The sequence below is a fragment of the Oncorhynchus gorbuscha genome, linkage group LG06 (assembly GCF_021184085.1).
Source record: "Oncorhynchus gorbuscha isolate QuinsamMale2020 ecotype Even-year linkage group LG06, OgorEven_v1.0, whole genome shotgun sequence".
NCBI lineage: Eukaryota > Metazoa > Chordata > Actinopteri > Salmoniformes > Salmonidae > Oncorhynchus > Oncorhynchus gorbuscha.
Window position 1 is genome coordinate 1,671,834 of NC_060178.1, and position 12,095 is coordinate 1,683,928.

The 12,095-nt window shown below is 44.5% G+C and overlaps 1 protein-coding gene across 3 annotated transcripts in view; it reads left to right on the top strand.

Moving 5' to 3' along the window:
• Window positions 1-12,095, top strand: part of man2c1 (mannosidase, alpha, class 2C, member 1) — an 80,629-nt gene that overhangs the window by 60,156 nt on the left and 8,378 nt on the right. For all 3 annotated transcript variants that reach the window (XM_046352122.1, XM_046352123.1, XM_046352124.1), the window contains 3 exons: window positions 1,407-1,550; window positions 3,414-3,523; window positions 7,751-7,830. In XM_046352122.1, the coding sequence (XP_046208078.1) occupies window positions 1,407-1,550; window positions 3,414-3,523; window positions 7,751-7,830 (334 nt within the window). The remainder of the gene's footprint in view (window positions 1-1,406; window positions 1,551-3,413; window positions 3,524-7,750; window positions 7,831-12,095) is intronic.

Below are 12,095 nucleotides of genomic sequence, written 5' to 3' on the forward strand. Positions count from 1 at the left end.
CATGTGTCCTCATATCAAGGTAAATACTCAGGTACTGTAGACACCATGTGTCCTCATATCAAGGTAAATACTCAGGTACTTGACAAAGATTACTGTTAACACTTCATATGCATTTGCAAAGTTTAAAAAAGTTAATCTGCCAGAATCTTTCCTTTCGGTAATCAACTTTTCCATATCTGACTCAGAAAATATGTTCTTTAAATCTACTACTATGGAGATGTTTATTATAATGTTGTTGCAATGTTTTCCTCCAGGTTGTTTGTTGTAATGTCTTCCACCTTCTCCCAGTTCATAATGTTGTTTATTCCAATGGAGTGGTTTCAGTCACATAATGTTGTTTATTCCAGGTGGAATGGTTTCAGTCCCATAATGTTGTTTATTCCAGGTGGAGTGGTCTCAGTCCCATATTGTTGTTTATTCCAGGTGGAATGGTTTCAGTCCCATAATGTTGTTTATTCCAGGTGGAGTGGTTTCAATTCCATAATGTTGTTTATTCCAGGTGGAATGGTTTCAGTCCCATAATGTTGTTTATTCCAGGTGGAGTGGTTTCAGTCCCATAATGTTTATTCCAGGTGGAGTGGTTTCAGTCCCATAATGTTGTTTATTCCAGGTGGAATGGTTTCAGTCCCATGATGTTGTTTTATTCCAGGTGGAATGGTTTCAGTCTCATAATGTTGTTTATTCCAGGTGGAGTGGTTTCAGTCCCATAATGTTGTTTATTCCAGGTGGAGTGGTTTCAGTCCCATAATGTTGTTTATTCCAGGTGGAATGGTTTCAGTCCCATAATGTTGTTTATTCCAGGTGGAGTGGTTTCAGTCCCATAATGTTGTTTATTCCAGGTGGAGTGGTTTCAGTCCCATAATGTTGTTTATTCCAGGTGGAGTGGTTTCAGTCCCATAATGTTTATTCCAGGTGGAATGGTTTCAGTCCCATAATTTTGTTTATTCCAGATGGAATGGTTTCAGTCCCATAATGTTGTTTATCCCATGTGGAATGGTTTCAGTCCCATAATGTTGTTTATTCCAGGTGGAATGGTTTCAGTCCCATAATGTTGTTTATTCCTGGTGGAGTGGTTTCAGTCCCATAATGTTGTTTATTCCAGGTGGAATGGTTTCAGTCCCATAATGTTGTTTATTCCAGGTGGAATGGTTTCAGTCCCATAATGTTGTTTATTCCAGGTGGAATGGTTTCAGTCCCATAATGTTGTTCATTCCAGGTGGAATGGTTTCAGTCCTAAAATGTTGTTTATTCCAGGTGGAATGGTTTCAGTCCTAAAATGTTGTTTATTCCAGGTGGAATGGTTTCAGTCCCATAATGTTGTTTATTCCAGGTGGAGTGGTTTCTGTCCCATAATGTTGTTCATTCCAGGTGGAATGGTTTCAGTCCCATAATGTTGTTTATTCCAGGTGGAGTGGTTTGAGTCCCATAAGTTCCTGAAGGTAGAGTTCCCAGTGAAGGTGAGGAGCCCCAACGCCACCTATGAGATCCAGTTTGGACACCTGCAGAGACCCACACACAGGAACACGAGCTGGGACTGGGCACGCTTCGAGGTACCAATAACATGTTTTATACAGCCTTTTCGACATCAACAATTATCACAAGAGCTTTACAGTAACCAGCCTAGACCCCAAATAGCTTTACAGTAACCAGCCTAGACCCCAAAGAGCTTTACAGTAACCAGCCTAGACCCCAAAGAGCTTTACAGTAACCAGCCTAGACCCCAAAGAGCTTTACAGTAACCAGCCTAGACCCCAAAGAGCTTTACAGTAACCAGCCTAGACCCCAAAGAGCTTTACAGTAACCAGCCTATGACCCCAAAGAGCTTTACAGTAACCAGCCTATTCCCCCAAAGAGCTTTACAGTAACCAGCATATTCCCCCAAAGAGCTTTACAGTAACCAGCCTATTCCCCCAAAGAGCTTTACAGTAACCAGCCTATTCCCCCAAAGAGCGTTACAGTAACCAGCCTAGACCCCAAAGAGCTTTACAGTAACCAGCCTATTCCCCCAAAGAGCTTTACAGTAACCAGCCTAGTCCCCCAAAGAGCTTTACAGTAACCAGCCTTGTCCCCCAAAGAGCTTTACAGTAGCCAGCCTAGTCCCCCATAGAGCTTTACAGTAGCCAGCCTATTCCCCCATAGAGCTTTACAGTAACCAGCCTATTCCCCCATAGAGCTTTACAGTAGCCAGCCTATTCCCCCATAGAGCTTTACAGTAACCAGCCTTTCCCCCAAAGAGCTTTACAGTAGCCAGCCTATTCCCCCAAAGCGCTTTACAGTAACCAGCCTTTTCCCGCAAAGAGCTTTACAGTAACCAGCCTATTCCCCCAAAGAGCTTTACAGTAACCAGCCTTTTCCCCCAAAGAGCTTTACAGTAACCAGCCTATTCCCCCAAAGAGCTTTACAGTAACCAGCCTAGTCCCCCAAAGAGCTTTACAGTAACCAGCCTTGTCCCCCAAAGAGCTTTACAGTAGCCAGCCTAGTCCCCCATAGAGCTTTACAGTAGCCAGCCTATTCCCCCATAGAGCTTTACAGTAACCAGCCTATTCCCCCATAGAGCTTTACAGTAGCCAGCCTTTCCCCAAAGAGCTTTACAGTAGCCAGCCTATTCCCCCATAGAGCTTTACAGTAACCAGCCTTTCCCCCAAAGAGCTTTACAGTAGCCAGCCTATTCCCCAAAGCGCTTTACAGTAACCAGCCTTTTCCCGCAAAGAGCTTTACAGTAACCAGCCTATTCCCCCAAAGAGCTTTACAGTAACCAGCCTTTTCCCCCAAAGAGCTTTACAGTAACCAGCCTAGTCCCCCAAAGAGCTTTACAGTAACCAGCCTATTCCCCCAAAGAGCGTTACAGTAACCAGCCTAGTCCCCCAAAGAGCTTTACAGTAGCCAGCCTAGTCCCCCATAGAGCTTTACAGTAGCCAGCCTAGTCCCCCATAGAGCTTTACAGTAGCCAGCCTAGTCCCCCATAGAGCTTTACAGTAGCCAGCCTATTCCCCCATAGAGCTTTACAGTAACCAGCCTATTCCCCCATAGAGCTTTACAGTAACCAGCCTATTCCCCCATAGAGCTTTACAGTAGCCAGCCTATTCCCCCATAGAGCTTTACAGTAGCCAGCCCATTCCCCCATAGAGCTTTACAGTAGCCAGCCTATTCCCCATAGAGCTTTACAGTAACCAGCCTATTCCCCATAGAGCTTTACAGTAACCAGCCTAGTCCCCCAAAGAGCTTTACAGTAACCAGCCTAGTCCCCCAAAGAGCTTTACAGTAACCAGCCTAGTCCCCCAAATAGCAAGCAGAAGCAGTGGCAAGAGACAATTCCCTACTGCTACTGACTGACATAAATAACCCATCTGCTAACTCCCCTTAGCATTGTTGTTTTGCTGGTCCTATAACAATAGAATCATTCTCCTTCCCAGGTTTGGGGCCACAAATGGGCAGACCTATCAGAGCACGGCTTTGGAGTGTCTCTGCTGAACGACAGTAAATATGGATACTCGGTTCACCAGAACACCATGACGCTCTCTCTGTGAGTCTGACAAATATTGCAGTTTAACAAATTGAACGTGGGTAGCTCAGTTAGCAGAGCATGGTGTTGTCAACGCCAGGATAGTGGGTTCCCCTTATTACTGACATAACATAACAGCATTCTGTCAACAACAGGATAGTGGGTTCCGCGTATTACTGACATAACATAACAGCATTCTGTCAACAACAGGATAGTGGGTTCCGCGTATTACTGACATAACATAACAGCATTCTGTCAACAACAGGATAGTGGGTTCCCCTTATTACTGACATAACATAACAGCATTCTGTCAACAACAGGATAGTGGGTTCCCCTTATTACTGACATAACAGCATTCTGTCAACAACAGGATAGTGGGTTCCCCTTATTACTGACATAACAGCATTCTGTCAACAACAGGATAGTGGGTTCCCCTTATTACTGACAGAACATAACAGCATTCTGTCAACAACAGGATAGTGGGTTCCCCTTATTACTGACATAACATAACAGCATTCTGTCAACAACAGGATAGTGGGTTCCCCTTATTACTGACATAACAGCATTCTGTCAACAACAGGATAGTGGGTTCCCCTTATTACTGACATAACAGCATTCTGTCAACAACAGGATAGTGGGTTCCCCTTATTACTGACATAACAGCATTCTGTCAACAACAGGATAGTGGGTTCCCCTTATTACTGACAGAACAGCATTCTGTCAACAACAGGATAGTGGGTTCCCCTTATTACTGACAGAACATAACAGCATTCTGTCAACAACAGGATAGTGGGTTCCCCTTATTACTGACATAACAGCATTCTGTCAACAACAGGATAGTGGGTTCCCCTTATTACTGACATAACAGCATTCTGTCAACAACAGGATAGTGGGTTCCCCTTATTACTGACATAACATAACAGCATTCTGTCAACAACAGGATAGTGGGTTCCCCTTATTACTGACATAACTTGCTGTCTCTGCCTGGCCGGTTCCCCTTTTTCCACTGGGATTCTCTGCCTCTAACCCTGTTACGGGGGCTGAGTCACTGGCTTGCTGGGGCTCTCTCGTGCCGTCCCTGGGGGGGGTGCGTCACCTGGGTGGGTTGATTCACTGTTGTGGTCGGCCTGTCTGGGTTTCCCCCCCCCCCCCTTTGGGTTGTACCGTGTCGGAGATCTTTGTGGGCTATACTCGGCCTTGTCTCAGGATGGTAAGTTGGTGGTTGTAGATTTCCCTCTAGTGGTGTGGGGGCTGTGCTTTGGCAAGTGGGTGGGGTTATATCCTTCCTGTTTGGCCCTGTCCGGGGTGTCCTCGGATGGGGCCACAGTGTCTCCTGACCCCTCCTGTCTCAGCCTCCAGTATTTATGCTGCAGTAGTTTATGTGTCGGGGGGCTAGGGTCAGTTTGTTTATCTGGAGTACTTCTCCTGTCCTATTCGGTGTCCTGTGTAAATCTAAGTGTGCGTTCTCTAATTCTCTCCTTCTCTCCTTCTTTCTCTCTCTCGGAGGACCTGAGCCCTAGAACCATGCCCCAGGACTACCTGACATGATGACTCCTTGCTGTCCCCAGTCCACCTGGCCATGCTGCTGCTCCAGTTTCAACTGGCCTGGGCCCTAGGACCATGTCCCAGGACTACCTGACATGAGGACTCCTTGCTGTCCCCAGTCCACCTGGCCATGCTCCTGCTCCAGTTTCAACTGTTCTGCCTTACTATTATTCAACCATGCTGGTCATTTATGAACATTTGAACATCTTGGCCACGTTCTGTTATAATCTCCACCCGGCACAGCCAGAAGAGGACTGGCCACCCCACATATGCTCTCTCTAATTCTCTCTTTCTTTCTCTCTCTCGGAGGACCTGAGCCCTAGGACCGTGCCCCAGGACTACCTGACATGATGGCTCCTTGCTGTCCCCAGTCCACCTGACTGTGCTGCTGCTCCAGTTTCAACTGTTCTGCCTTATTATTATTTGACCATGCTGGTCATTTATGAACATTTGAACATCTTGGTCATTTTCTGTTATAATCTCTACCCGGCACAGCCAGAAGAGGACTGGCCACCCCACATAGCCCGGTTCCTCTCTAGGTTTCTTCCTAGGTTTTGGCCTTTCTAGGGAGTTTTTCCTAGCCACCGTGCTTTTACACCTGCATTGTTTGCTGTTTGGGGTTTTAGGCTGGGTTTCTGTACAGCACTTTGAGATATCAGCTGATGTACGAAGGGCTATATAAATAAATTTGATTTGATTTGATAACAGCATTCTGTCAACAACAGGATAGTGGGTTCCCCTTATTACTGACATAACATAACAGCATTCTGTCAACAACAGGATAGTGGGTTCCCCTTATTACTGACAGAACATAACAGCATTCTGTCAACAACAGGATAGTGGGTTCCCCTTATTACTGACATAACAGCATTCTGTCAACAACAGGATAGTGGGTTCCCCTTATTACTGACATAACAGCATTCTGTCAACAACAGGATAGTGGGTTCCCCTTATTACTGACATAACAGCATTCTGTCAACAACAGGATAGTGGGTTCCCCTTATTACTGACATAACATAACAGCATTCTGTCAACAACAGGATAGTGGGTTCCCCTTATTACTGACATAACAGCATTCTGTCAACAACAGGATAGTGGGTTCCCCTTATTACTGACAGAACATAACAGCATTCTGTCAACAACAGGATAGTGGGTTCCCCTTATTACTGACAGAACAGCATTCTGTCAACAACAGGATAGTGGGTTCCGCGTATTACTGACATAACATAACAGCATTCTGTCAACAACAGGATAGTGGGTTCCCCTTATTACTGACATAACATAACAGCATTCTGTCAACAACAGGATAGTGGGTTCCCCTTATTACTGACAGAACAGCATTCTGTCAACAACAGGATAGTGGGTTCCCCTTATTACTGACAGAACATAACAGCATTCTGTCAACAACAGGATAGTGGGTTCCCCTTATTACTGACAGAACAGCATTCTGTCAACAACAGGATAGTGGGTTCCCCTTATTACTGACAGACCATAACAGCATTCTGTCAACAACAGGATAGTGGGTTCCCCTTATTACTGACAGAACAGCATTCTGTCAACAACAGGATAGTGGGTTCCGCGTATTACTGACATAACATAACAGCATTCTGTCAACAACAGGATAGTGGGTTCCCCTTATTACTGACATAACATAACAGCATTCTGTCAACAACAGGATAGTGGGTTCCCCTTATTACTGACAGAACAGCATTCTGTCAACAACAGGATAGTGGGTTCCCCTTATTACTGACATAACAGCATTCTGTCAACAACAGGATAGTGGGTTCCCCTTATTACTGACATAACAGCATTCTGTCAACAACAGGATAGTGGGTTCCCCTTATTACTGACATAACAGCATTCTGTCAACAACAGGATAGTGGGTTCCCCTTATTACTGACAGAACAGCATTCTGTCAACAACAGGATAGTGGGTTCCCCTTATTACTGACAGAACATAACAGCATTCTGTCAACAACAGGATAGTGGGTTCCCCTTATTACTGACAGAACATAACAGCATTCTGTCAACAACAGGATAGTGGGTTCCCCTTATTACTGACAGAACATAACAGCATTCTGTCAACAACAGGATAGTGGGTTCCCCTTATTACTGACATAACAGCATTCTGTCAACAACAGGATAGTGGGTTCCCCTTATTACTGACAGAACATAACAGCATTCTGTCAACAACAGGATAGTGGGTTCCCCTTATTACTGACATAACAGCATTCTGTCAACAACAGGATAGTGGGTTCCCCTTATTACTGACAGAACATAACAGCATTCTGTCAACAACAGGATAGTGGGTTCCCCTTATTACTGACAGAACATAACAGCATTCTGTCAACAACAGGATAGTGGGTTCCCCTTATTACTGACATAACAGCATTCTGTCAACAACAGGATAGTGGGTTCCCCTTATTACTGACATAACATAACAGCATTCTGTCAACAACAGGATAGTGGGTTCCCCTTATTACTGACATAACAGCATTCTGTCAACAACAGGATAGTGGGTTCCCCTTATTACTGACAGAACATAACAGCATTCTGTCAACAACAGGATAGTGGGTTCCCCTTATTACTGACATAACAGCATTCTGTCAACAACAGGATAGTGGGTTCCCCTTATTACTGACAGAACATAACAGCATTCTTTCTCTCCTTCCTAAGACTGTTCTTTTCTTTTTCTTCTTAAAAGACTGCGAGCTCCTAAGTCTCCTGATGCCAACGCTGACATGGGCAGTCATCAGTTCACCTACGCTGTCATGCCACACACAGGTGAGGTACTTTTGATCTTTATAACATTAGAATTATTATTTATTTTAAAGTTGAATCTTTATTTGCCATGTGTAATGAAGACATTGGTAATCTTACTCAGCGCCAAGTTCTCGTGAAACAATAAAAACACAATACAAAAATCAGCAAACAAGGAAGAAATTCGACGGTCATTTTCTGGAAAAAATTGTGTGACTTGCTTCAGCTCTTTTGAAAGTATTTTTGTTACTGTTGGTTGGTTATTTTATGCAAATCTGAATAGTTAAAGTTGACAAAGTTTTCAAGAATTTGAAGTTAGGATAGCCAGAAGATGTGAACGTTGGTTTGGTCAATAGTTGTGGTCTGTAGTTGTGTGGTTGTGGTCAGTAGTTGTGTGGTTGTGGTTAGTAGTTGTGTGGCTGTGGTCAGTAGTTGTGTGGTTGTGGTTAGTAGTTGTGTGGTTGTGGTCAGTAGTTGTGTGGTTGTGGTCAGTGGTTGTGTGGTTGTGGTCAGTAGTTGTGTGGTTGTGGTCAGTAGTTGTGTGGCTGTGGTCAGTAGTTGTGTGGCTGTGGTCAGTAGTTGTGTGGTTGTGGTCAGTAGTTGTGTGGTTGTGGTCAGTAGTTGTGTGGCTGTGGTCAGTAGTTGTGTGGCTGTGGTCAGTAGTTGTGTGGCTGTGGTCAGTAGTTGTGTGGCTGTGGTCAGTAGTTGTGTGGTTGTGGTCAGTAGTTGTGTGGTTGTGGTCAGTAGTTGTGTGGTTGTGGTCAGTAGTTGTGTGGCTGTGGTCAGTAGTTGTGTGGTTGTGGTCAGTAGTTGTGTGGTTGTGGTCAGTAGTTGTGTGGTTGTGGTCAGTAGTTGTGTGGCTGTGGTTAGTAGTTGTGTGGTTGTGGTCTGTAGTTGTGTGGCTGTGGTCAGAGGTTGTGGTCAGTAGTTGTGTGGTTGTGGTCAGTAGTTGTGTGGTTGTGGTCAGTAGTTGTGTGGTTGTGGTCAGTAGTTGTGTGGTTGTGGTCAGTAGTTGTGTGGTTGTGGTCAGTAGTTGTGTGGTTGTGGTCAGTGGTTGTGGTCAGTAGTTGTGTGGTTGTGGTCAGTAGTTGTGTGGTTGTGGTCAGTAGTTGTGTGGTTGTGGTCAGTAGTTGTGTGGTTGTGTGGTTGTGGTCAGTAGTTGTGTGGCTGTGGTCAGTAGTTGTGTGGTTGTGGTCAGTAGTTGTGTGGTTGTGGTCTGTAGTTGTGTGGTTGTGGTCAGTAGTTGTGTGGTTGTGGTCAGTGGTTGTGGTCAGGAGTTATGTCTCTAGTTATGTTGTTGTGGTCAGTTGTTGTGTGTTTGTGGTCAGTAGTTGTGTGGTTGTGGTTAGTAGTTGTGTGGCTGTGGTCTGTAGTTGTGTGGCTGTGGTCAGTAGTTGTGTGGTTGTGGTCAGTAGTTGTGTGGTTGTGGTCTGTAGTTGTGTGGTTGTGGTCAGTAGTTGTGTGGTTGTGGTCAGTAGTTGTGTGGTTGTGGTCAGTAGTTGTGTGGTTGTGGTCAGTAGCTGTCGTCAGGAGTTGTGTGGGTGTGGTCAGTAGTTATGGTCTGTAGTCAGTAGCTTAGCTTAATCATGACAGGCCTTAAAATTAAAATATATTTTGTTGGTAAAGCTGTGTGTTAATATTACATTCAGCACCGTGGACGGTGGTCAGAAATGAACCCATATAAGTCGATCAGCACCACGGAAAACGGTCAAAAACACCCTATTTTATCTGCAAATAATAGGCAATAGCCTAGATTATAAAACAGTAAAATAAAACAGTAATATATAGATCAATCTCTTGACAGAAACACAGCTAATGACCCAGTACATGCTCGCTGTAGTTCTGCACAGCAGCAGATCTGACCCGTATTCCAAATGATCTGCCTCCTGCAGAGGCCCTGAAGCAAAAACACCAGCAAATCGATGAAGCATTCAAACTGATTGCTTAGATGGCAGCATGTCTTATAACAGTATATGATGTGTATGTGCTTACTATTATTCTTAAAGCCTAGTTAAACGTATTGGCTACCATGACAATGAAATGGCTCATTGGCCCTGCACCAGAACATGGCTTCCTATGACAGATCCAGCATCGTCGTAGATTGATCAAATTCATCTCAATAAAGCTTGATTTATATAGGCTGTCTGGGTAGCCTGCCCTGTAACAATGTAAGCTTGGTCATCTATGAAGTTTTGAACATCTTGGGCATGTTCTGTTATAATCTCCACCAGCCACAGCCAGAAGAGGACTGGCCACCCCTCATAGCCTGGTTCCTCTCTAGGTTTCTTCCTAGGTTTTGGCCTTTCTAGGGAGTTTTTCCTAGCCACCGTGCTTCTACACCTGCATTGCTTGCTGTTTGGGGTTTTAGGCTGGGTTTCTGTACAGCACTTTGAGATATCAGCTGATGTACGAAGGGCTTTATAAATACATTTGATTTGATACTCACTCATTTGATTGGTATTCGACTGGCCTTGCTAAGTTGTTGACTATTGCATTCAAATCCATGGCCCTGGTGTTTTCAATGGACAGAATGGCCAACCCACTCAGTCTCTCCTGTCCCATGCTGCTGCTCAGGTTTTAATTATCTTCAGTTTAGGAAAGGAGTGCTCGGCACTGGCTCATAAAAAGGAGCATCGCTGTAACCACTTCCTCAAATGTAGCAGGGACTGAATTGTAATCCAGAATGGTCTCTAGTGTGCTTTGCTTTTTCCTTCTTAAAACAGGCCCTGAAAGAGAGTAATTGTCCAGGGAAGCTTGCTGATACATCTTTGCTGTAATGTTCAGCCAGCCGGCTGGCGTTCTCATAGACTGCACCATCATCTGCGTTGGATGGAGTCAAACAGACTCAATGTTGCCCGCAGACTTTTAAATGTGTTTGACAGCTGGAGGATAATGATGTCAAGGCATTAAAGATGTTGACTCTAAAACTACTCTCCCCATCAGACAGTCGCTCGTCTTCGCTCATCAAAATGACGCCTTCTCCGAGTGTCTTCAAAAGTGTTCTGAGCTCCCCATTTTTGTCGGCAAGGGTCTTTGCAGTGACTTTGTCCTTGTCAAAATCCTCCCGGGTTCCGGACAGGGTGTTTTATCATGTCCGTGAGTAGTCTGACTGCCCTGTGCAGGTCTGTGGCATTTTGGAGACTACGTTCACCTTTTATAAAACCTAAGTCTGCAGAACGACAAAAAAAAAAAAAAAACTAAATTTTTCCATTTTCTTTTTCAGTGATGCTGTATCAACCCATCTCGTCCTTCTTGTCACTTAAAAGCACAATCTTGGTGAGGGCCTTCATTACGTCCACATATCTGTATCTCAGGGGACTCTGACCTAGATGACCCGCGTGTGGGACATAGTCCTTCTAGAGTTACATTTAATTTTTCTGACGCGAAATCAAATATACCTCAACATTGACCATCTCTTTATGCCCGGAGAAGTTCAACAGTATCGTGAAACTGTTTAGTCTCTGGCACATGTTTGACAGAGTCGTTGAGAGCCTGGTTAAGATTGTGCGCTGCGCAATGCACATAAACAGCAAGCGTCTTTTTAGCAATATTCAGCCCGTTATCCTCTACGCTGCCCAGGACATTTAGAAATATCCAGTTATCCTCTATGCTGCCCAGGACATTTAGAAATATCCAGTTATCCTCTACGCTGCCCAGGACATTTAGAAATATCCAGCCCGTTATCCTCTATGCTGCCCAGGACATTTAGAAATATCCAGCTATCCTCTATGCTGCCCAGGACATTTAGAAATATCCTGTTATCCTCTATGCTGCCCAGGACATTTAGAAATATCCAGTTATCCTCTATGCTGCCCAGGACATTTAGAAATATCCAGTTATCTTCTATGCTGCCCAGGACATTTAGAAATATCCAGCTATCCTCTATGCTGCCCAGGACATTTAGAAATATCCAGTTATCCTCTATGCTGCCCAGGACATCTAGAAATATCCAGCCCGATATCCTCTATGCTGCCCAGGACATTTAGAAATATCCAGTTATCCTCTATGCTGCCCAGGACATTTAGAAATATCCAGCCCGTTATCCTCTATACTGCCCAGGACATTTAGAAATATCCAGCTATCCTCTATGCTGCCCAGGACATTTAGAAATATCCAGCTATCCTCTACGCTGCCCAGGACATTTAGAAATATCCAGCCCGTTATCCTCTATGCTGCCCAGGACATTTAGAAATATCCAGCCCGTTATCCTCTATGCTGCCCAGGACATTTAGAAATATCCAGCTATCCTCTATGCTGCCCAGGACATTTAGAAATATCCAGTTATCCTC